The sequence below is a fragment of the Entelurus aequoreus genome, linkage group LG07 (genome assembly GCF_033978785.1).
Source record: "Entelurus aequoreus isolate RoL-2023_Sb linkage group LG07, RoL_Eaeq_v1.1, whole genome shotgun sequence".
In the NCBI taxonomy this organism is placed as follows: domain Eukaryota; kingdom Metazoa; phylum Chordata; class Actinopteri; order Syngnathiformes; family Syngnathidae; genus Entelurus; species Entelurus aequoreus.
In genome coordinates, this window is record NC_084737.1 from 50,667,878 (window position 1) to 50,691,805 (window position 23,928).

Sequence of the window (23,928 nt, forward strand, 5' to 3'; positions counted from 1 at the left end):
ATCCATTCAGCCATTTTCTACCGCCTGTCCCTTCCGGAACCTATCTCAGCTGCATTCGGGCGGAAGGCGGGGTACACCCTGGACAAGTCGCCACCTCATCGCAGGGCCAACACAGATAGACAGACAACATTCACACTCACATTCACACACTAGGGCCAATTTAGTGTTGCCAATCAACCTATCCCCAGGTGCATGTTTTTGGGGGTGGGAGGAAGCCGGAGTACCCGGAGGGAACCCATGCATTCACGGGGAGAACATACAAACTCAACACATCCATCCATCCATTTTCTACTGCTTGTCCCTTTTGGGGTCACGGGCGGTACTGCAGCTTATCTCAGCTGCATTCGGGCGGCAGGCGGGGTACACCCTGGACAAGTCGCCACCTCATCGCAGGAATGTTGAATTTGTAATGTCAAATTGTATATGTCATTGGAACAATAACCAAAATGATAGTGTTAATATGATCAATAGTGTTATTTTCCTCAGCATCAACTTTAAAATGAACAAGTGAGTTTCCCCTTTTCTGACTTAAAAGGGCTGTTTGCAACCTTTAGACAGATGCCTAGAGCAGTGTTTTTCAACCACTGTGCCGCGACACACTTGTGTACCGTGAGATATAGTCTGGTGTGCCGTGGGAGATTATGTCATTTTGCCTAATTGGGTTAAAAATATTTTTGCAAACCAGTAGTTATAATCCGCAAATAATGTGCCATTGTTGAGTGTTGGTGCTGTCTAGAGCGCGGCAGAGTAACCGTGTAATACTCTTCCATATCAGTAGGTGGCAGCAGGTAGCTAATTGCTTTGTGGATGTCGGGAACATGGTTTGTCGTGATCCCAATATGCAGACGACAGCGGCAGGCAGTGTGCAGGTAAAAAGGTCTCTTATGCTTACACCAAAAATAAACAAAAGGCGAGTGCCGCTGAGAAGAGGCATTGAAGCTTAGGGATGGCAATGCAAAACGAAACTAAAGCTGAACTGCCTGCAAAGTAAACAAAAACAGAATGCTGGACGACAGCAAAGACTTACAGCGTGTGGAGCAGCAGACGGCGTCCACAAAGTACATCCGTACATGACATGACAATCAACAACAAAATACAAACCCCGTTTCCATATGAGTTGGGAAATTGTGTTAGATGTAAATATAAACGGAATACAATGATTTGCAAATCCTTTTCAACACATATTCAATTGAATGCACTACAAGGACAAGATATTTGATGTTCAAACTCATAAACTTTTTTTTTTTTTTTGCAAATAATAATTCACTTAGAATTTCATGGCTGCAACACGTGCCAAAGTAGTTGGGAAAGGGCATGTTCACCACTGTGTTACATGGCCTTTCCTTTTAACAACACTCAGTAAACGTTTGGGAACTGAGGAGACACATTTTTTAACCTTCTCAAGTGGAATTCTTTCCCATTCTGGCTTGATGTACAGCTTAAGCTGTTCAACAGTCCGGGGGTCTCCGTTGTGCTATTTTAGGCTTTATAATGCGCCACACATTTTCAATGGGAGACAGGTCTGGATTACTCTTTTACTATGAAGCCACGTTGATGTAACACGTGGCTTGGCATTGTCTTGCTGAAATAAGCAGGGGCGTCCATGGTAACGTTGCTTGGATGGCAACATATGTTGCTCCAAAACCTGTATGTACCTTTCAGCATGAATGGCGCCTTCACAGATGTGTAAGTTTCCCATGTCTTGGGCACTAATACACCCCCATACCATCACAGATGCTGGCTTTTCAACTTTGCGCCTATAACAATCCAGATGGTTCTTTTCCTCTTTGGTCCGGAGGACACGACGTCCACAGTTTCCAAAAACAATTTGAAATGTGGACTCGTCAGACCACATAACACTTTCCCACTTTGTATCAGTCCATCTTAGATGAGCTCAGACCCAGCGAAGCCGGCGGCGTTTCTGGGTGTTGTTGATAAACGGTTTTCGCCTTGCATAGGAGAGTTTTAACTTGCACTTACAGATGTAGGGACCAACTGTAGTTACTGACAGTGGGTTTCTGAAGTGTTCCTGAGCCCATGTGGTGATATCCTTTACACACTGATGTCGCTTGTTGATGCAGCACAGCCTGAGGGATCGAAAGTCACGGGCTTAGCTGCTTACGTGCAGTGATTTCTCCAGATTCTCTGAACCCTTTGATGATATTACGGACTGTAGATGGTGAAATCCCTAAATTCCTTGCAATAGCTGGTTGAGAAAGGTTTTTCTTAAACTGTTCAACAATTTGCTCACGCATTTGTTGACAAAGTGGTGACCCTCGCCCCATCCTTGTTTGTGAATGACTGAGCATTTCATGGAATCTACTTTTATGACCAATTATGGCACCCACCTGTTCCCAATTTGCCTGTTCACCTGTGGGATGTTCCAAATAAGTGTTTGATGAGCATTCCTCAACTTTATCAGTATTTATTGCCACCTTTCCCAACTTCTTTGTCACGTGTTGCTGGCATCAAATTCTAAAGTTAATGATTATTTGCACACAAAAAAAATGTTTATCAGTTTGAACATCAAATATGTTGTCTTTGTAGCATATTCAGTTGAATATGGGTTGAAAATTATTTGCAAATCATTGTATTCCGTTTATATTTACATCTGACACAATTTTCCAACTCATATGGAAACAGGGTTTGTAGGAGCGCAAGACATGAGCTAAAACCCTACACACAAAAAAAACAAAAAAAACTTTAAATAAGTCACAAGGTGATGTGACAGGTCGTGACAGTACACCTACTTTGAGACGAGCTATAGTGATGCATGGTTGGTTATGGTTTGAATGTATATCCAACAATTGCGAGAACAACTTTTTACTGTCAATATCGGCTGCTGAGTTCAAATTTTTAATGTTTTCTGCTAGTGGTGTGCCTCGTGATTTTTTCAATGAATAAAATGTGCCTTGGCTCAAAAAAGGTTGAAAAACACTGGCCTAGAGGGCGCCAACTTCCAATGTATTTTACACACTATATCCCGCCCTCTCACGGCGTACTTATGTACGCACGTAAAACATGCACGCACATTAGCTTTTGGTGTTGTTAGCTAATAATAGCAATTTGCATAGTTAGCATTAGCTGTCATTGAATATATAATTTATCATAACAGCATGACTGCAAATTGTTCTTTGCTTCTCTTGGATTGCTTTTGTATGTGTGCACACGCTCCCTGCACGTATGTGTTAACGAGACCAGGTGAGTGACCGCTGGTAAAAAATTTTATTACACACATTTTTTAGTTGTGGAAAATATAGACAATTGTTAAACAAATGTGTTCTGTTAAACCACTAATGATAACATAAGCTAGCCGATGGTGTTCTTCTTATATTTTTTGCTTTGAAAAATGTTACCGTGAGGAAGTTGCAAACAGCACCTTTAAATGTTACAATGTAATGTGGGCAGCCCGGTGAAACAGTGGCTGCCGCTTGTTCCTCAAAGCAAAAAAGGTCCTTGGTTCAGTTCACGGGCTCTGGGTTTTTCTGTGTGGGGTTTGCATGTTCATGCCGGGTTCCTCGCACCTCCAATGACATGCACCTGGTGGTAAGTTGATTGGCAACACAAAATTGGCCTCGGGATGAGGTGGCGACTTGTCAAGGTTGTACCCTGCCTTACACCCAAATGCAGCTGGCATTGGCTCCAACCCCCACCCCCGCGGCACTGAAAGGGACTTGCGGTAGAAAATGGATGGATGGGTGTTACAATGTTGGATACTCGTGTTAAACAATTCTAAAGCGTCGTTGTAGTTGTTTTTTTTTAAACAGTGGGCACAGTGTGACGTCACTGCAGGGCCTCAGACTAGGCAAAATTTTATTTTGAGGTTCTTTACCCCATCCCAAAATGTTTTCACACTTTATGTCAAACGATTTTATACTTTTTAAAATCAAACTTTGAATAAATTGTATGCACGTTGTGTACACAAAAAAAAAAAAGAGATGTAAATTGCTCAAAAGTTTATGTTTTTAGTGCAAAACAAAAAAAATGTAATATTGAAAAACAAAGTTACTGGCACAACCTTAAAAAGGATTCGATCCCTGTATGACAAATCACCAGCCCAGTATGGATGCTGTGTGTCATAGGAGAAAATAAGCTTATGTGGAGAAATATGCCATGACACCGAAAGGGACAAGCGGTTGAAAATGGATGGATGGATGACATTATGGTTGGCGCCGCTGTAGGGGCTGCTTCTTGGTGAACTTTTGGATCTGCCTTGGGGAGACCATGTCTGCACTTGAGACCAGCTGCTGGCTCTCTGCCACACCGGAGTCCACGTGGGGAGACCGGTGTAGATGCGGAGGGATAGACAGGGCTGCGGCGCTAGCGTTGAGCATCGGAATGGACAAGCTTCACGAGCATGTATCGGACACTTCGGTCTCCCTGGACAGATTTTCAAGGATCCTTGCAGACTGGGCATTGACCGAGAGCGAGTGGGCAGCCTCGGATGGAGTAGGCTCTCTTGGTTGCTTTGTGGGGTCTGTTCCTGTCTCTGGCCATGATGCATGTATTATCTATTGCTTTTTTTTGTTTTTCGTTCTTTTACTTTGAAGTGGCAACTGGTTGAAAGGGGTTCTGCGCTCCTTTAATGTCCATCCATCCATCCATCTTCTTCCTCTTATCCGAGGTCGGGTCACGGGGGCAGCAGCCTAAGCAGGGAAGCCCAGACTTCCCTCTCCCCAGCCATTTGGTCCAGCTCCTCCCGGGGGATCCCGAGGCGTTCCCAGGCCAGCCGGGAGACATAGTCTTCCCAACGTGTCCTGGGTCTCCTTTAAAGTATTTTATGTCATTTGCATTGTGTGTTTCCCTCTTGTTTTCATACCAAGATGGTGCCGCCGATGGCCGCCACCGTGCTGAGCTCTCTCGTAGTTGTTGTGGTTTTGTTAACCATACTTTGCCAATCAAACTGATTGATTCCAAAATTCCTATTTAATGATAGAGCAGGAAAGGGCTAGGAATACGTTTACATAAAAATGTTATATGAAGCGCCTTCATTCATTGATATTTTAACTCCCTGCTTCATGCAAAATGAAGCCCCCACGGATTGTGTGGCCCTAAGCAACGCTCACATTTTGCATATAATAATAATGGATTAGATTTTATATCGCGCTTTTCTATTATTAGATACTCAAAGCGCTCACAGAGAAGTGGGAACCCATCATTCATTCACACCTGGTGGTGGTAAGCTACATTTGTAGCCACAGCTGCCCTGGGGTAGACTGACGGAAGCGAGGCTGCCGGTTTGCGCCTACGGCCCCTCAGACCACCACCTATTCATCATTCATTCACCAGTGTGAGCGGCACCGGGGGCAAGGGTGAAGTGTCCTGCCCAACGACACAACGGCAGCGATTTGGATGTCAAGAGGCGGGGAGCGAACCTGCAACCCTCAGGTTTCTGGCTCGGCCGCTCTACCCACCACGCCATACCGCCCCATATAGGCAGGTGTGGCCCTGCGGTAGAGTGCGGTGGAAGTACAAATAATTTTTAGTACATGCCCTCTGCCAGGTCTCTCTCTGTTCTGCTGTCTGAAGTTTCCAGTGGTACTTAGAATAGAATAGAAAGTACTTTATTGATCCCTGGGGGAAATTCAGCACCACAGTTCGCTCACAATAAACAATAAGGTATTTTTTGCATGTGAATAATATAAATACAGTCTATTATACAGCATTATTCACATATGAATAATATAGTCTATTACATAGCATTATTCATATGTGAATAATAAATATTTCTTGTTTAATGCTCTACCACCTGCCATGTCTAAAAAATAAAATACTTCCGCATTGATTTGTCCAATTCGTTTTAAACAGGACTGTTTTGTCAACATGGACCAGTAAGTACAAGTTGATTAGCTGCTACACTCAGACGAAACATACAGCGCTATTGCTATATTTCAACGTAGTTTAACAATGTAGGATACATTATCATTTTCATCTAATCGTGGCATGCGCACAATAGCGTTTTTTAATACTATATCATACCGAGAGTAGGCAGATATATGTGAACGGCAAATCTATATCTTAAGTTTATATTCCACTGCGATTGGAAAAAATAGTGATTTTCATATTCAAGATGTACATTTAACAGCATGCATTTTCAAAAGATCCGTTTGGAGAGGGTGGGGCGTAGTTTAATTTGCAATCTGGGAACATCCACCTCTACACAGGAACAGTTTGCAGACTCAAACAATGGGTTATACATTTGACTGTAGAGCAAAATTTAGGCCAAAACATATTCAATAGATATTATTGAACCCATGGAAGTGGTGTTTGCATGTTCTCCCCGTGACTGCGTGGGTTCCCTCCGGGTGCTCCAGCTTCCTCCCACCAAAGACATGCACCTGGGAATAGGTTGACTGGCAACACTAAATTGGCCCTAGTGTGTGAATGTGAGTGTGATTAGTGGTCTGTGTTGGCCCTGCGATGAGGCGGCGACTTGTCTAGGGTGTACCCCGCCTTCCGACCGAATGCAGCTGGGATAGGCTCCAGCACCCGCCGTGACCCCGAGAGGAACAAGCAGTAGAAAATGAATGGATGGAAGTGTGTTAAATGTAGATTAATAAATCCCCTTTAATGTTGAATGATATTGGCAGACCAGCCAGGACACCCCTCATGTACAAGCAGCAAGAATGTCAAAAACAGCAGCTTTTTGGCTCAATTGAGGGGAAAAAAGAAAGAAAAAAGGCATATGGTGATAACAGTTGCTCAGTATACATATGTTTTCAGTAGAAGTTATTTTTTTCCCCATGGGGCCCTAATACCTGGTGGCGTTTTGTTATTGAACACATGTTTCCTGCTATTTGATTGCATGATCATATGATATAAGCAGGCCAGATTCAGGGAATATTAGACAGTTGTATCAGCAGTTTCCTGTTTATTTACACATTTGTTTAAACCATGGCTTAAATATAAATTAAATAAAGCAGAAGCATAATAACCTCAAAAGACCCAAAGTCAGATTAACTAGGCTTTTTTTTTTTTTTTTTTCACAGCTTTGCCAAACTATTCATGAAAAAAAAGTTCAAATTACAATTACCACTCATGCCACATTTATATCGAGGGAAAATCTGCAAATCACAGAAAACTTAGATATTCACTTTTAAAGGAAAACAAATGCAGTCCTATGCAAATTTTATATTAACATTGAATGAAAATGAAAAAGATAGCATGTGGGTTTAAAATACCCAAGGTTATACAGATAGAAGAAAAATAACATTTAGACACAAATGTGGGAAAGTCCAATTTAACAATCATTACAAAAATAACACTTCTGGGGCATATATCGGTACATCCATACATGAGCCTAGACCTCTACAACTGTCCATTACCGCTTCTGTAAGGAATCCCAGTCTGAGTTGCATCTCGTCCTCTTTGTCCAATATATCCACCTCTGAAACCCTGGCCTCTGTGAAACCGTCCAGGAAGCCCAAATGTCTCCAGATTACGCTTGCGCTCCTCTGCCCAGGTTAGCCTGAAATGAGTAGTGGACACAAAACAAGCATGAACCAATGAATGCAGGTGGTAAATATTGTGCTTGTTACAATACCAAAGTTTATTATCAGAAGAGATATTATCAAAGAAGGACTTTGCTTTGTCATAGTAGCACTTTGGTCCAAAGTGATCATATGTATTCGGATGTGCTCCATCTCCTTGTTTTTCTCCTGTATCAGGATTTCCATCTGTAAACAAATATGCAGATTTAAACTGCTGCATGAAAAAGCAAAGTAAACAAGTCTCAAATGATTAATGGACTTATTTTAAAAAATATATAATGTGTATGTCTAAGTAGAAACTGAACTTTTATGAGCAATTTGTCTTTAACCAACCTTTCATCCTGGCCTGAACCTCCCGCTCCAGCTCCTCCTTATTGAACTGTGCATTTGAGGAGTCAAAATCAAAGTCGGTGTCAAACTTGAGGGTGGCTGAGGGAATCCTCGCCTCCATCAGTGAACCCCTACTACGGTTGCTACGTCTTCGGGGACCTACAACTTAATGGTTATCCATTCATTTTTTCATTCATCCATTTTGTAGGACTCATTTCTCAGCCATTTGAAGAATTGTCACCTTGACGTCTGGTAGGAGGCCTGTTTTCATCATTCTGCTGCTGAGAAGACTGACGAGCATCAGGCACCACTAGGCCTGACCTTACTTTAAAATGAAACATGCATGGTCACTTTTAAGATAGCATTCAGTCAGAAGAACTGCACAAAAAGGACATGTTAGCAACCCAGCCTTATTTTGGAAGCACATTTTTCTGATTGCCAACTCTCAATAGGAGACACCAGATTGTATCTAAAAAGGGTACAATGCTTGTCGCGGGGGTGTATCATTTTGAGAGATATTTCTGTACCCTTCAGTCCAGGTCCATTAGTGTATAACTTATCAATTTGTACCAGTTAAAGTACAATTGCTAACGTTTTACAGACCAAAATGTATTCACACATCAGGAACCACCTAAATAGCTTATAGTACTATGTATTGGTAAAATATAGATGGCAATAATCAAATATGTTAGAAACAGAAAATGTTTTTAATTATTAGGTGAACACAGATGACGCGCTAGCTGTTCAAAGTCAGGACCCGGGGTGGACCACTCATCTGTGCGTCAGTTGGGTACGTCTCTGCGCTGCTGACCTGTCTCCACTCAAGATGATCCCCTGCTGGCCCCACTATGGACTGGACTCACACTATTAACTAGATCCACTCAACGTCCATTGCACCGGTCGCCCAGGGAGGGGCGGGGGGTCCCCACATCTGCGGTCCCCTCCAAGGTTTCTCCTTCTTCCCATTGGGTTGAGTTTTTTCTTGCCCTGATGTGGGATCTGAGCTGAGGATGTCGTTGTGGCTTGTGCAGCCCTTTGAGACACTTGTGATTTAGGGCTATATAAATAAACTTTGATTGATTGATTGATTGATTAAATATTGACTCTAAATGCCTTAACTATAATGATACTATTAGTATGCCCCATTTAAAGTACCAATATAGGTATTGTCTATACCAGGGGTGGGCAATTAATTTTTACCGGGGGCCGCATGAGCAACCCGAGCACTGCTGGAGGGCCACATCGACAATATTTCAATTAAATTTTGCTCAATATTATTTTTGATATATACCGTAAGATAAATAATAATAATAATAATAATAATAATACTTTCATTTAACCTAGCTTAACTTTATACCAAAAGCACTGCTTTGGAAATCATTTGTACCCCTTTCAGAGATCACATTTAGTTCCCCTTAAACATCCTCATGTTGCACAATGAAATGTAAGCATAGGATGAAGTGTGCATTCCTGTAACTTTCTCTAGTAACAGCATTCCATGATTAATATCAATAAATTAACATTAATAATAAATGACAGTAAAATAAGCACAAGTATGACTGAGGAGTCATAGTGTAACTGTGTGGTGTTTGAGTTGTCCGACTTTTTGTGTGGCCATAAACGCACCAGTGGTTTAGTGGTATGCGTGTTGGTGACAGATGACAAGTCGGTTTTGGCCTGGTTTGTACGGCAGAAAATGACCAGTTTTTCAAGATAGAAGTGTTTTACTCATGTTTTTGGTGTGGTTATGGCCGAATATAAACAGTTTTGCTCAATAAAGTGATCGATATAATTCCTGGCCTCGAAGCATCTCGATAGACTTTACAATAATTGAACGGTGTTCAATTGAACGGTGTTGACGAACACCATTCGGGCCACTTGTTGTCACTGTCACTCAGAGTTGCACTGCAAAATTACACAGAATAAATGTGTTTAATTTGTTTAGAATTCAGGTGGGTTTGATTTGGTGTGCGGCATATATTTGTTGTGCACAGAGGACGCTTGAGCAGTGTGCAATTGTGCAGGCGCGCACCTTAGAGGGAACGTTGCTTGGCAGTCCATGTCTTGTTGAAAACACGCCATTCGTCATCAACTTTTGTCTTTTTAGTGTCTCGGGTGGAAACCTTGCATCACTTGTCGCTGTGCACCTTCACTCACAGGTTACACACGGACATACGCCAATAAATATCACTTTTCAAAATAAAAGCAGCACAGTTGTATTGCGCGCACGACATAGATGTTTTTTTAACTTTATTTTGTAATTTGTGATTGCAGCTGTTCACATTCTCGCACGCACATACGCCCACACGGAAGTAATACAAATAACGCTTTTCAAAACAAAAGCAGTACCGTTGTATTGCACACTCGATCGACATAGATACTTTTTTAAATTTATGATTGGCCTCACGCGGGCCAGACAGGGACGCACAAAGGGCTGGATGTGGCCCGCGGGCCGCAGAATGCCCAGGTCTGGTCTATACAGTTAAACACTGTCAATGCAGGTACCCTTGGGGTTAAACATTTTACAAATGTGTACTTTATGACCTTGTATCCTTTTTGGTAGTATAAAAAAAAAGGTATAATTCTGTACCTTAAAGACAAATATTGTACTCTTGAGAAAACATTCTTTAAAAAGGTTACTTATGGGTACATAAATATTCTTCTATTTTTGAGAGCTGATAATCTCCACACTTACCGCTGGATACGATGCCCCTTCTGGGAGCGGTAGTTGTTTCTTCTGTGGTCCTGAAGGGCCTTCTCCTCTCCCAGCGCTGCTCCTGCTCTTGGGGAATAGTCAAACCTCTCCTCTGTCTAGTGTCTTCCACCTGGAGGGTTTGAACAGCCTTTTCCACCATGGGTCCTCTTCTAAAATGCAAGCCTGGAAGCATAGGGCCTGCATTAGGAATACATGGTTTGAAGCATTGAAAGTAAGCCCTGTAACAACTTAATGGCATTTAAAATGTACCACTGGTGTACCTAAGCCAAGGGCTGCAGCATATTGTTGGTTAAGTAGTGAAGCGGCAGCAAGCTGGTTGTAAGCAGGTATCTGCATTGGACTAAATGGCCCAACAGAAGGGTAGATACTGGATGTCCCTGCACTTGATGACTGGGACTTAAAAACAAAAAGAAGAAAAAGCAGTAATGATCATGCCAATAATGCACTTAACTTCATTCTTACCTACTTGAACTATTGCTGGATCTGGAGGTAAGCCATGATGCCTTGGGGGTTCACACAATGTTATATCTTTGATATCACTTCCCCGGAAGGTGATGTACTCATAGATATCGTCTTTAGGGGGTGTAGGTCTTTCAGTGGGTCGTCCTTCCGTTCCAAAACATTTGACTTATCAGGAAAAAAAACAATTTTATAAAAGTTTCTGTGTGAAGTGAATTATTATTCTGTTGCTCACCTTTTGCCAGCACAACTGTAGAGTTGACTTTGTCAATTGTGTACAAAATCCCCTCATAGCGATTTTGGGCTTTTGAAAGCAAGCCTATTTTGCAGCCAATGTATGGCTTTGTAAAACTCATGGCTGAAGATGGACGCTGATGCACGCCACAATTTGAAGTTCATTCTTCAACTATAAGCCTCGCCCACTGTCGGTTCGCCGCACCTGCCTGTGATGAAACAGCTGAATCGTTTAAATTAACTTTTAGTCGGACCCATGAAACGTATATGCAAAAATAATTCGATTAAAAAAGCTACAAATCAACCACTTTGAGTTGGAAATGCTCGAACTAAATAAAGTTTCAATAAAAGGGACAAGCGGTAGACAAATGGATGGATGGTTTATATGCTTTTCAACACTCAGGTTGATTGGCAACACTAAATTTACCATTCATTAATAATTGATCAACTTAAGCAAGTTGAAAAACTTATTTGGATGGTCAATTGTACGGAATATGTACTGTACTGTGCAATCTACTAATAAAAGTCTCAATCAATCAATCAATCCCTAGTGTGTTAATGTGAGTGTGAATGTTGTCTGTCTATCTGGGATGGCGTGGCGAAGTTGGTAGAGTGGCTGTGCCAGCAATCGGAGTGTTGCTGGTTACTGGGGTTCAATTCCCACCTTCTCCTAGTCACGTCCGTTGTGTCCTTGGGCAAGACACTTCACCCTTTGCCTCTGATGGCTGCTGGTTAGCGCCATCAGTGTGTGAATGGGTAAATGTGGAAATACTGTCAAAGCGCTTTGAGTACCTTGAAGGTAGAAAAGCGCTATACAAGTATAACCCATTTATCATTTATTTGTGTTGGCCCTGTGATGAGATAGCGACTTGTCCAGGGTGTACCGCGCCTTCCCGCTCGAATGCAGTTGAGACAGGCTCCAGCGCCACCCCGAAAGGGACAAGCGGAAGAAAATGGATGGATGGACCCTCAACTATGCCCCGCTAGAGGTCGCTCTTAGCCCGCTTTTCTGTACTTGTTTACATCTCCGGCTGTCAGGCACTCAGGGCACATTTGCGCCCCGCTTTCGTTTCTTCAAAGGACCAACCAGAATGACTTCCGTGCTTACGTCACGGACGGCGCATCCAATCGGCGCATGCGTCTCACGAACCAGCGTATCTTGGCAAAGATGGCGGCGGGGTCCGAAACGAAAAACGATGACGTTTTCCTCAAAACGGAGGCAGACAAAAAAGTGGTTAGTGACTTAGCCGAGTCAGCACCGGTTCGCGCAGCTCACGTTAACAACACGACCTTAACAGCGAATTACACAGAAAACGCAGCTGTCGGTAGTATTTCTAATAGTGAAAGCAACCAAATGGGACTTTCACAACCAGATTTAGCTAAAACAGGTAAGCTATTTGTTGTAGTTCCTTTAGCTACTAGTTGTGTTTAGTTCCTGACCAATGTATTACACTATATATGCATACATGGATCTTGGAACTTATGCGGACACTCCACTGTATCTGTGTGCTTTACAGCTGTAGGGACAGAAGTGCACGCATGTGCGAGTGACTGCGTGGATGGAGCAAGTGGGACAACATCAGCAAGAGAACCGAGCTCGAAAGACCCCGAGAATAAGTCAGTCTGTGTTGGCGAGCCGGGGAATAGTCTTGCTCATACTTTCAATGGGCGTGTCGTCCTAGTCAACAACATAGGCGCACCTGTTGGCAGCGGCGCCCACAAACCACAATCCACTTCCACAGGCGTCGACAACGGACCTGTGACGGAAAACGTCACAACTGTATCTACAACATCCAATGCAATCATTGGAACAACTTCTACGAGTTTGATCAGTCCAGCCACGGTCACGCTTACGAGGCCCCCGATGCAAATGTGTACCACAGCACGATGCGCAACTAGCACGGTTGCATACAGAACTGACTACCAGAGTGGCGCACATGTGACAGCTTCAAGTGTCACCGCTGGCTCGACAACCCCCGTCAGGAGCCCAGTTGTTAAGCAGAATCCGAGGAACCATGGACCCTCCACAATTGCTGTCACACCCACTGGTGAAATAAGAGCTGTTACTCCTAAGGTGTTGACCCCCCGATTCTCCCAGCCACAAAGAAATGTCCAAAACATCCAGATCCCTGCAGGTAATTTTCAGAGACCTATAATTTTTTTTATTGCTTGCTTGTCCTAAGTCTATGTTAAAATCACATGTTTAAAAAAGTTATATTTTTGAAACAAAACTGAAACTTTGGAACGTTTTTTGGGATGTTTTGATTGATCCGCTTGTATCACTACATATACTGATCACATGTATTAACTAGGCAGCAAAGTGGACCAGGGGTTAGTGCATGTGCCTCAGAATACGAAGGTCCTGGGTTCGATCCTGGGCTCGGAATCTTTCTGTGTGGAGTTTGCATGTTCTCTCCCTCCGTGTACTCGGGCGTTCTCCCACCTCCAAAGACATGCACCTGGGGATAGGTTGATAGGCAACACAAAATTGCCCCTAGTGTGTGAATGTTGTCTGTCTATCTGTGTTGGTCCTGTAATGAGGTGGCGACTTGTCCAGGTTGTACCCCGCCTACAGAATGCAGCTGAGATAGGTTCCAGCGACCCCGAAAGGGACAAGCGGTAGAAAATGGGTGGATGTATTAACTGTTAAGTTTTCAATTTATTTAAGCTGAATGCTATTTACAGTTTAACAATTTCGACACCATATTTAAACTTATTATCTTTTATAACTTACAATTGTTGAGCAAAACAAAGTCAATAGTACACAATAGCTACACAAATGTACCGGTAAACTATTTTCTACTCTTATAAATCCTTTTGTTAAAATATTAACATAAACAAAAAAAACGATTTTTTTGAAAATAAAAATGTTGATCAAATTATTCTGGTATCTATCATATAGTGATAGTACCCTAAATATCGACACCACCAATGTATGGATCAATTCTTACGTGTTATGTACTGGCTGACAATGTTGTCACAGAAATAGTTCATGTTATATTTAGCCTCTTCCTAGACTCTTATTAATGTCCTGTTAATATCTGCTTACTTTCTTCTATAATGCAGTTCCATCTACACTTAAAGTTTATGAAGCACTTATTTATTGGTTTTGTTTCAAGCTAGCTTTGCAACTAGCTTAGCTATTAGCATGCCTGCTCCTAGCTTGCTCTCAGTGGGTAATATGTTGAGCCTTGTCCTCCAGTGATAATGCTACTTAAGATACTCAGAAATCACCATAATTGTGGTGATTTTTCCTGAATATCGAACGATACTAATTGGCACATCACTAATTGTTACTACTCTTTGGAGGCAGCTGAATCTTGATGAGCCATTCCTTTCACAGAGCTGTTCAAGACACTATCTCATTATTATCGTTTTTTTTTCTCTAGTTATAAAATAATGAATGTGTGCCTCAAAATAGGTCTGCAGGTATCGATTATTTTATTAATCGTGCAATCCATCAATTTATCGAGTAATCAAATAAAACAAACGTTCGAGCCTGAATGCGTCTTTTAGGGAAAATATATAAAATAAACAAGGATTTTTTTGGTGAACTTTATATGTTCTTCTCATGGATGCACATAACATTAAAATTGCACGTTTACTGCAGACACATCACTATATATTACTAAAATAAAATAAAAAAAACGTATAGCCCGATGAACATTAACCAAGTAATTCTGTATAGAACTTATACAATAAAGAATATTTGAAGTCTTAAAGAACTAAACTAGAATGGATAAGTGACGAATGTATTTAACAATTTAACACATATATATTTAAAAAAGTTATAATTGGAGGAGGGTTGTTTGAGTTATGGAAAAACAACTCGGTAGCATAAACATACAAACTGTAGAAGACACCATGTTATCACATGCCCACATATGTTTGAATAAAACATTTGTTATGCAAGTCAAACAGATAAGATATACTTTTACTTTGTTTCTGCTTGTTTGCTGCTCTTAAACATGAAGGATAATTTCTGGTAATGTGTAGCATTATCGATGTAGTGCTAATGTGTAATGTTAGCTTTTTGACAGTGCAATCATTTCACCAAAATGTCGGTCTTTTTCACTTTTAAATGATCGCAAAACCTTTCACAGCTCCTCTTGTATTCTCTCTCGTCCACTTTGTCATTGTTTTTCTTTTAGTTAAACAGCACGAGCTAAATCACTAATATTTGCACCGTTCTCATGTATGCTCTATTGCAGCAGTATCACACTTACTCATTAAACAAATCATGGAAGCAACGAAATAAAAATCAATGCTTTTCAATGGTTGCAGCCCGAGATCAGAATATATTTAAAGTGTACACCAATATTGCTCTTTTGGTAGAAATAATTCAGAAATACTAACTACATTTTTATTTGTGTATGTTTTCATTGTAAACATCCCATAAGGTGGTGTCATATGGGCATGGCCGTGCTTTGTTGGACAAGATCATTTTAACAATACAGAAAACATACGTAAATAACGAGTACGAATAAAAGTACATACTACATGTTTTATTTACACATTATATATACATATAATGTGTAAATAAAATGCAAATAAAAATGAGGACATAATAACACATTCTACTACCCTACCTGGTGTGTACGCTTTAACTACAGTACTATACATATCCACATCAGAACAATGAACCAGTAAAGTGGATTTGATTGCTGTAATGGTTCTTTTAACTCATAGTTTTCTATATCAATGACATCCTTCATAATAAAAACATTGTTACATTTAATAATCTCTAATCAAGTTGGTCAAAGGCAAAGTTTGTTTATTCCACACTGTACTTATTTTTTCATTTAAGAGGTAATGAATGTCGGTCTACAGTCTACAAGTGATGAGTTATAGATTGATTTATATTATGTAGTTTATGAGCTCAGCTATTCATTCAGCCTCATCGCAGCAGCAGAGGTGGACACTATTGGAAAGATGCTTAAATGTTAAATGTTGTAATTCAATGATTAATAAAAATATATATAATAATCAGTTGCACATTTGGATAAAAGCAGCAACTTTGAAACTTATCAAGAGAAAATAGCAATTCTTACACAAAACTAAAGCAACTCCACATTTGCTATGATGGTGGTCAGGAAGATAAGTATGTGAATCATGAATTCTCTGTTTTCACCTGTGATAGGTATGGTTTTGGTTCGCAGTGAAAGTGGGCAACTGCTGATGATTCACCAACAGACCTTGGCTCAGATGCAAGCTCAGGCACAGTCCCAAAGTGCCGTGACACCACCTCCGTCAGCCTCCAGCAGCACCAGCCAGATCAAATCTCTGCAGGTACTGAGGCTCCCTAACACATGGAAACACAACATGTGACAAAATGCTATTCAATTAATCATTCATTCATTCATTTTCTACCGTTTGTCTCTCTTGGGGTCACAAATAATTGTTTTTGAGGCTTTGGGACAGGGGCCATAGTTCGTTAGAGAACTCACACATTGACAATCTGCAAACTCCACATTGAAAGGCTTGCACTAAAATTAAAATCCAAAACTTGATAGCAATTACCAATCTTCTTTTACTTTTGGCTTGTCCCACAAGAGCTCTGCTTTGCATCTCCCTCTATTACCCCAACGGTACCACCGACATGTCTTCTCTAACCATATCTAGAAACCGCCTCTTTGGTCCTCTCCTTTTTCTCCTCCCTGGCAGCCCCATCTCCACTTTCCTTTGAGCAATATAGTCTCTATTTTTCTTTCTCACATGGCCAAACCTGCTCAGTCGGTTCTCTCTGACCTTGTCTGCAACCTTTTATTACTAATCAAAATATTCAATAATACCCAACTGGTATATTTCTGGAGATACACAATCATTGTAGATGTACAGTAGTACCTCGACTTACGAGCTTAATTGGTTTTGTGACGGAGCTCTTAACTCAATACACTTGTATTTTAAATCAATGTCTCCCATTTAAATTAATTGGAATCAAATGGTTCTGCCTTCCCCTCCAAAATAGCACAATTTTAACATGTATCTTGTCCTTTAAGAAGAAAAACAAACTTTTAGAAAAGTTGTTTGTATAATAAAAATACAATATACTACTACTTATAACTACGTTAGTTTCATGTACTTCTCCAGTATCTCCTTTCAGTTTCTTCTCTGTCAAACACACCATCGGCAGCTTTTTCTTATTTTTATGAATAAGCGTACGCCATTTAGATATTTTAAAGGCCTACTGAAATGAGATTTTCTTATTTAAACGGGGATAGCAGATCCATTCTATGTGTCATACTTGATCATTTCGCGATATTGCCATATTTTTGCTGAAAGGATTTAGTAGAGAACATCGACGATAAAGTTCGCAACTTTTGGTCGCTGATAAAAAAAGCCTTGCCTGTACCAGAATTAGCGTGACGTCACAGGTTGAAGAGCTCCTCACATCTGCACATTGTTTACACCAGCAGCGAGAGTGATTCGGACAGAGAAAGCGACAATTACCCCATTAATTTGAGCGAGGATGAAAGATTCGTGGATGAGGAAAGTGAAGGATTAGAGTGCAGTGCAGGACGCCAGGGTGTATCTTTTTTCGCTCTGACCGTAACTTAGGTACAAGAGCTCATTGGATTCCACACTTTCTCCTTTTTCTATTGTGGATCACGGATTTGTATTTTAAACCACCTCGGATACTATATCCTCTTGAAAATGAGAGTCGAGAACGCGAAATTTACATTCACAGTGACTTTTATCTCCTAAACAATACATCGGTGAAGCACTTTAGCTTTGGAGCTAACGTGATAGCATCGTGCTTAACTGCGGATAGAAACAAAAGAAATAAGCCCCTGACTGGAAGGATAGACAGAAGATCAACAATACTATTTTTACTTCTACTATCAGGAGACACCGAACCAAACCCTGGACCTGTAACCACACGGTTAATGCTGTCCAGCCTGGCGAAGCCTAGCAATGCTGTTGCTAACGACGCCATTGAAGCTAACTTAGCTACGGGACCTCGACAGAGCTATGTTAAAAACATTAGCTCTCTACCTACGCCAGCCCTAATCTGCTCATCACCACCCGTGCTCACCTGCGTTCCAGCGATCGACGGCGCGACGAAGGACTTCACCCGATCATCTGTGCGGTCGGCGGCTAGCGTCGGACAGCGCGTCTGCTATCCAACTCAAAGTCCTCCTGGTTGCTGTAGCCAGCCGCTGATACACCGATCCCACCTACAGCTTTCTTCTTTGCTGTCTTCATTGTCCATTAAACAAATTGCAAAAGATTCACCAAAAAAGATGTCCAGAATACTGTGGAATTATGTGATGAAAACAGACGACTTAAGCTGGCCACCGTGCTATTTCAAAATGTCTGCTTCAACCCGTGACGTCACGCGCAAACGTCATCATACCGAGAAGTTTTCAGCCGGATATTTCCCGGGAAATTTAAAATTGCACTTTATAAGTTAACCCGGCCGTATTGGCATGTGTTGCAATGTTAAGATTTCATCATTGATATATAAACTATCAGACTGCGTGGTCGGTAGTAGTGGGTTTCAGTAGGCCTTTAACATTCTTTGCTTGCGTTTTCGACTTGTCTGCTTCAGTATTGTGCAGACGAGCAGTGATATGCTGGAATTGCTTCACCAAGTTGGCAACACACTTCGGCCGAGCGTGGTCAAGCAATAATCAAAATTGCGCCGCTGAAGTGGCAGCTGGTTGCATCAGCTCTGGTTCTTTGATGTTCCCTCTTGTTTTCATGTGTTTTTTGCTTTATTATTGTGAACTTTTTGTATCTGCACTGCAACCACATAATTTCCCCTTTGTAGGATAATCAGTCATACAATCAATCAAAATACATTTTTATAGCCCTTAATCACAAATGCCTCAAAGGGCTTCACAAACCACAACGACATCCTCGGACCAGAACCCACATATGGGAAAGAAAAAACTCAACCCAATAGGAAAAATTACAAACCTTGGGAGGGACCGCAGTTGCCAAGATTTTTCACCTAGTCACTTTGTATAATTGTTTTGTTGTCAAATTTCAAGGTGATTTTCTTCAATGTCCTTAAAGGCCTACTGAAATGATTCTTTTTTATTTAAACGGGGATAGCAGATCCATTCTATGTGTCATACTTGATCATTTTGCGATATTGCCATATTTTTGCTGAAAGGATTTAGTATAGAACAACGTCGATAAAGTTCGCAACTTTTGGTCTCTGATAAAAAAAAAAAACCTTGCCCCTACCGGAAGTCGCGTGACGTTGTCAGTTGTTCACTCCCTCATATTTTCCTATTGTTTTCAACGCAGCTAGAGCTATTCGGACCGTGAAAGTGACGATTACCCCATTAATTTGAGCGAGGATGAAAGATTCGTGGACGAGGAACGTTAGAGTGACGGACTAGAATGCAGTGAAATACATATTTTTTTTCGCTCTGACCGTAACTTAGGTACAAGCTGGCTCATTTGATTCCACACTCTCTCCTTTTTCTATTGTGGATCACCTCGGATACTATATCCTCTTGAAAATGAGAGTCGAGAACGCGAAATGGACATTACAGTGCCTTTTATCTCCACGACAATACATCGACAAAGCTCTTTAGCATCTTTAGCATGAGCTAACGTGATAGCATCTGTCTCAAATGCAGATAGAAACAAAATAAATAAATCCCTGACTGGAAGGATAGACAGAAGATCGACAATACTATTAAACCATGTACATGTAACTACACGGTTAATAGATCTCAGCCTGGCAAAGCTTAACGATGCTGTTGCTAACGACGCTAAGGCTAACTTAGCAACCGGAGCTCACAGAGCTATGATAAAAACATTAGCGCTCCACCTACGCCAGCCAGCCCTCATCTGCTTTGCTCAGCAACACCCGTGCTCACCTGCGTTCCAGCGATTGACGGCGCGACGAAGGACTTCACCAGATCATCCGTGTGGTGGGTCTGCTAGCATCGGCTAGGCGTCTGCTAGCATCGGCTAGGCGTCTGCTATCCGAGTAAGTGGTCCTTGTGTTGCTACAGCCACCTACAACTTTCTTCTTTGCAGCCTCCATTGTTCATTAAACAAATTACAAAAGATTCACCAACACAGATGTCCAGAATACTGTGGAATTATTAAATGAAAACAGAGCTTTTTTGTATTGTATTCAATGGAGAAGGCATACCTCTGTTCCTCGGGCTATGTCACGCGCATACGTCATCCTTCGAAGGCTTTTTCAACCGGAAGTGTGGCGGGAAATTTAAAATTGCACTTTATAAGTTAACCCGGCCGTATTAGCATGTGTTGCAATGTGAAGATTTCATCATTGATATATAAACTATCAGACTGCGTGGTCGGGAGTAGTGGGTTTCAGTAGGCCTTTAACTGCCGGTGTCTAGCAGGCCTGATAATCAACGGTCAGCTTTTGGGGCATGTAAAGTTAGGTTTCATCAGCATAACAGTTGGCTTCGACAATTAGAATTGCTCGTTTGCATTAAAAGAATCATTTTTCTCACTACGATAGGGCGAAACCATACTTGCCCAGGCACACCCTCTTGGTTTTGGAGTATAAATATCTGGGGTTTTGGCACCAGCTGCTGGATTAGATTTGACTAATCTAAGTCTATGAGCACGAACAGGATGAAGCTTACTCGGATGAGTGGCGAAACGTCTTCTAAGACAAACCAAGCAGTTGTGATCGACTGAATGACTTGAGATGATTGTAAGTTAGTTGAAAATTCTGAGGCAAAAATTGGTGCAGTTTCAAAAACACCATGAAGAACAGTCAATTTAGACTTACTCCTAGTGTAGCAACAAAGCAAATACACTTTAAGTCACAGCCCTTCTAAGATTGAACAAAAAACAAAATACATTTTAAATAAAAACGCGTCTATGTATCAACTACCTCATTTGTCATTTCCACATATTAATCCTGCGCAAACTCAACAAACCATACATACTGAGGTAGAAACTGTTCAATAAGGTTGAGTTACCTGCCTTCTCTAGGCATCACTGTGTATTGATAGAAAAATAAAAGTTGTGCAATATGTGAACATTTTCAACAAACCACATATAAAAATTTAAAAGACTGACAGTATTGCATTAAATGACACACTGTTCACTTTCTTTAAATTTGCGCAGAAGACAATAAATAATTATTTTACTCCTGTTTGTTTTACGTTGAGTCGAGGGAAAGGAGTCGCAGCCCTGCTTTACTGTGTACTTCTTGCTTGTTATACTTGCTCGCCCCAGTTTAAACTATTTGCTTGCCTAACAGAATTGCTATTGCAACATCCAGTGGACACATTTAGAACAGCAGTTTCTTTCATTTAAAAACACAGCTCAATTTTACACTTGGCAAACTCATCTCGTGGACTGGATTGAACCTGTTCGCGGGCCGCATATTTGACTTCCCTGGTTTACAGAGATTGTTAGACACCAAGTGTTTGCTTAGCTGCAAACACTTGCAACAAATTTTTCCAGGGTTTTAGAGGTAAAGGGGAGGTGCGACACTGACCGGTAGTTTAACTGGAGGTCAGGATCGAGGTTAGGTCTTTTGAGCTGAGGATGAATAACCGCTGTTTTGAAAGTTAAGGGAACAGTACCAGAGGAAAGTGATAAGCTAATATTTAGCATGGTCCTAATATTACAAACAGCTCCTTGATAAGTTTCCCAGGAAGGGGGTTAAGTAAACCTGTTTGTTCTGTCTCATTTACAAGTTGCAAGACATTCTCTAATGTTATTTCTTCAAAGTGAGAGAGATTATTTTGGAGAGAATTTTCCGTAGTGCATACATTCGTGTCTGCGTTTATAAACCAAGTTGGAGCTGGGCCGTATTATCTCTAATCTCCATTCTAATGAGCTCAATTTTCTTAGTAAATAATTGCATAAAGTAATTACCCGAGTGGGTGGCGCTACTGGGAGAAGTCCCTTGTTGGGTTAGCGATGCCACTGTGTTAAACCGACATTTGGAATCGTTTTATTGGATTGGGATTGGAGTAATAATTAGTTTTAGTTAAAGTAAGAGTATTTTAATACGTTATTGAACTATCACTCCACGCTTGATGGAAAACCTCAAGTTTAATTTCGCGCCATTTGTGTTCCAGTTATCTATATTATAGTTTAAGAGCTCTGGTTTCTTCTGTGAACCAGTATGTTATGGTGGGGATCTTGATATTATTTGCTTTTAGGCAGTGATGGGCAGTAACAAGCTACATGTAGTAAAGCTTTGTAGTTTAGCTACATTTCCCAGTAGCTTGGCGGTAGCTTAACTACTTTTTGAACTTAACCTTTTGAGCTTAGCTATTTTTAGACCCATGTAGCGAGGTAGCTTACATCAATGCTACAAGCTACAAATAGAGAACATGGACTGCGACTCCAAGCCAAAAATAAGTACATACATATAACATATCTGTTAATTGTATCCATAGAAGTGATATTAATAACATTATGTCTATCTTGCGTGGTACGTCTCAAATAACCTCGACCACATCTAGGAATTGGTATGGTGGGGATCTTGAGATTATTTGCTTGGTGCTGCGATAAATTTGACGCTTCATAATTTGCCACCTCAGTAGAATGCATGTCTACCTTTGGCACAGTCACTAGAGAAAAAACATTATGTGACTTATGTATTATTCTACGAGAAATGCTGTGTGATTTTCCAACATGGCAGTAGTTAGTTCTTTCTTAACTGACTCCTCACCCGGTCTAACAGGCGCTCTCGTTGATAAATAAAGTCTATCTTATTCTATTCTATCCTATCCTATCATATCCTCTCCTATTCTATCCTGTCCTTTGTTTGATGATTGATTTTTTTTATTTGAATGAATATCATCTGTTTCTTCTTCTCAGCACTGTCTTTCACACCCACGTTATCGCTTCCCATAGATGTTATGTCAAACTCTAGCTATAAGCTATTGCTAGCAAATAAGACCGGATGTTTTGGGTGGATCTTACAGGGTTCACTGTGACATTCGCTATGCCAACTAATGGCAGGAATGACTGTACCTCAAATTTTTGCTTGCAACTTAAAGCATAACAACTAGTCGGGGGACAGCTCTTATCTCAAAACACTCTTAAGTTGAGGTACCTCTGCATTGACTAAAACAGGACTTGACAAACCCTGTTATTAACAACCAATACATTTGTTTACAGTTCAGTGTGTTGTGTATTTTGTGTGCATGTCCAATTCAAGTGTAGCAAAATAACCGATGTGTACTGTATTATGTACCTTTTATGAAGAATAAAGATCAAGGACTTGGATTTCCCTCGCCTGGACGTGCGTCACCGGGGTCCCCCTCTGGAGCCAGGCCCGGTGGGGCACGATGACGAGCGCCTGGTGTACGGGCCTGTCCCCATGGGGCCCGGCCAGGCACAGCCCGAAAAGGCAACATGGGTCCCCCCCTCCAATGGGCTCACCTCCCATGGGCGGCAGCCGAAGGCAGGGCACTTGGCGGTCCAATCCTCTGCTACATAAGCTAGCTGTTGGGACGTGGAATGTCACCTCGCTGGGGGGGAAGGAGCCTGAGCTATTGCGCGAGTTGGAGAAGTTCCGGCTAGATATAGTTGGACTCACTTCGACGCACAGCAAGGGCTCTGGAACCAGTTCTCTCGAGAGGGGCTGGACTCTCTTCCACTCTGGCGTTGCCAGCAGTGAGAGGCGACGGGCTGGGGTGGCAATTCTTGTTGCCCCCTGGCTCAAAGCCTGCATGTTGGAGTTCAAGCCAGTGGATGAGAGGGTAGCTTCCCTCCGCCTCCGGG

General features: G+C 41.5%; 2 protein-coding genes across 7 annotated transcripts in view; one reads left to right on the plus strand and one right to left on the minus strand.

Moving 5' to 3' along the window:
• Positions 1-6,851: 6,851 nt before the first annotated feature.
• On the minus strand, positions 6,852-11,530 carry LOC133653978 (protein LSM14 homolog B-like). The gene is made up of 8 exons (XM_062053870.1): positions 11,231-11,530; positions 11,003-11,163; positions 10,797-10,932; positions 10,516-10,713; positions 8,062-8,145; positions 7,824-7,979; positions 7,544-7,676; positions 6,852-7,468 (listed from the first exon to the last, which is right to left on the minus strand). The coding sequence occupies exons 1-8, from the start codon at positions 11,349-11,351 to the stop codon at positions 7,309-7,311; spliced, it is 1,149 nt and encodes a 382-aa protein (XP_061909854.1). The 5' UTR covers positions 11,352-11,530; the 3' UTR covers positions 6,852-7,308.
• A 736-nt stretch (positions 11,531-12,266) lies between these two features.
• The window catches only part of LOC133653977 (transcription initiation factor TFIID subunit 4-like), a 32,895-nt gene continuing 21,233 nt past the window's right edge, over positions 12,267-23,928 (plus strand). For 4 of the 6 annotated variants that reach the window (XR_009826800.1, XR_009826801.1, XR_009826799.1 and 1 more), the window contains exons 1-3: positions 12,267-12,617; positions 12,747-13,364; positions 16,370-16,518. Coding sequence is in view for 3 of the 6 variants with exons in the window: in XM_062053867.1 (XP_061909851.1) it covers positions 12,365-12,617; positions 12,747-13,364; positions 16,370-16,518 (1,020 nt within the window). In the remaining 3 variants the exon portion in view is untranslated. Of the gene's footprint in view, positions 12,618-12,746; positions 13,365-16,369; positions 16,519-23,928 lie in introns of those variants that run through there. The other 2 variants (XM_062053866.1, XM_062053869.1) reach the window with 2 other exon arrangements.

Excerpts from the sequence above, each read along its gene's own strand:
- LOC133653978 (XM_062053870.1), bottom strand. The coding sequence starts at position 11,351 with ATGAGTTTTACAAAGCCATACATTGGCTGCAAAATAGGCTTGCTTTCA. Across the intron at positions 10,933-11,002 it reads CAGATCCAGCAATAGTTCAA|TCCCAGTCATCAAGTGCAGG; the intron begins GTAGGTAAGAAT and ends TTTGTTTTTAAG. Across the intron at positions 10,714-10,796 it reads TGCTGCAGCCCTTGGCTTAG|GCCCTATGCTTCCAGGCTTG; the intron begins GTACACCAGTGG and ends TTCCTAATGCAG.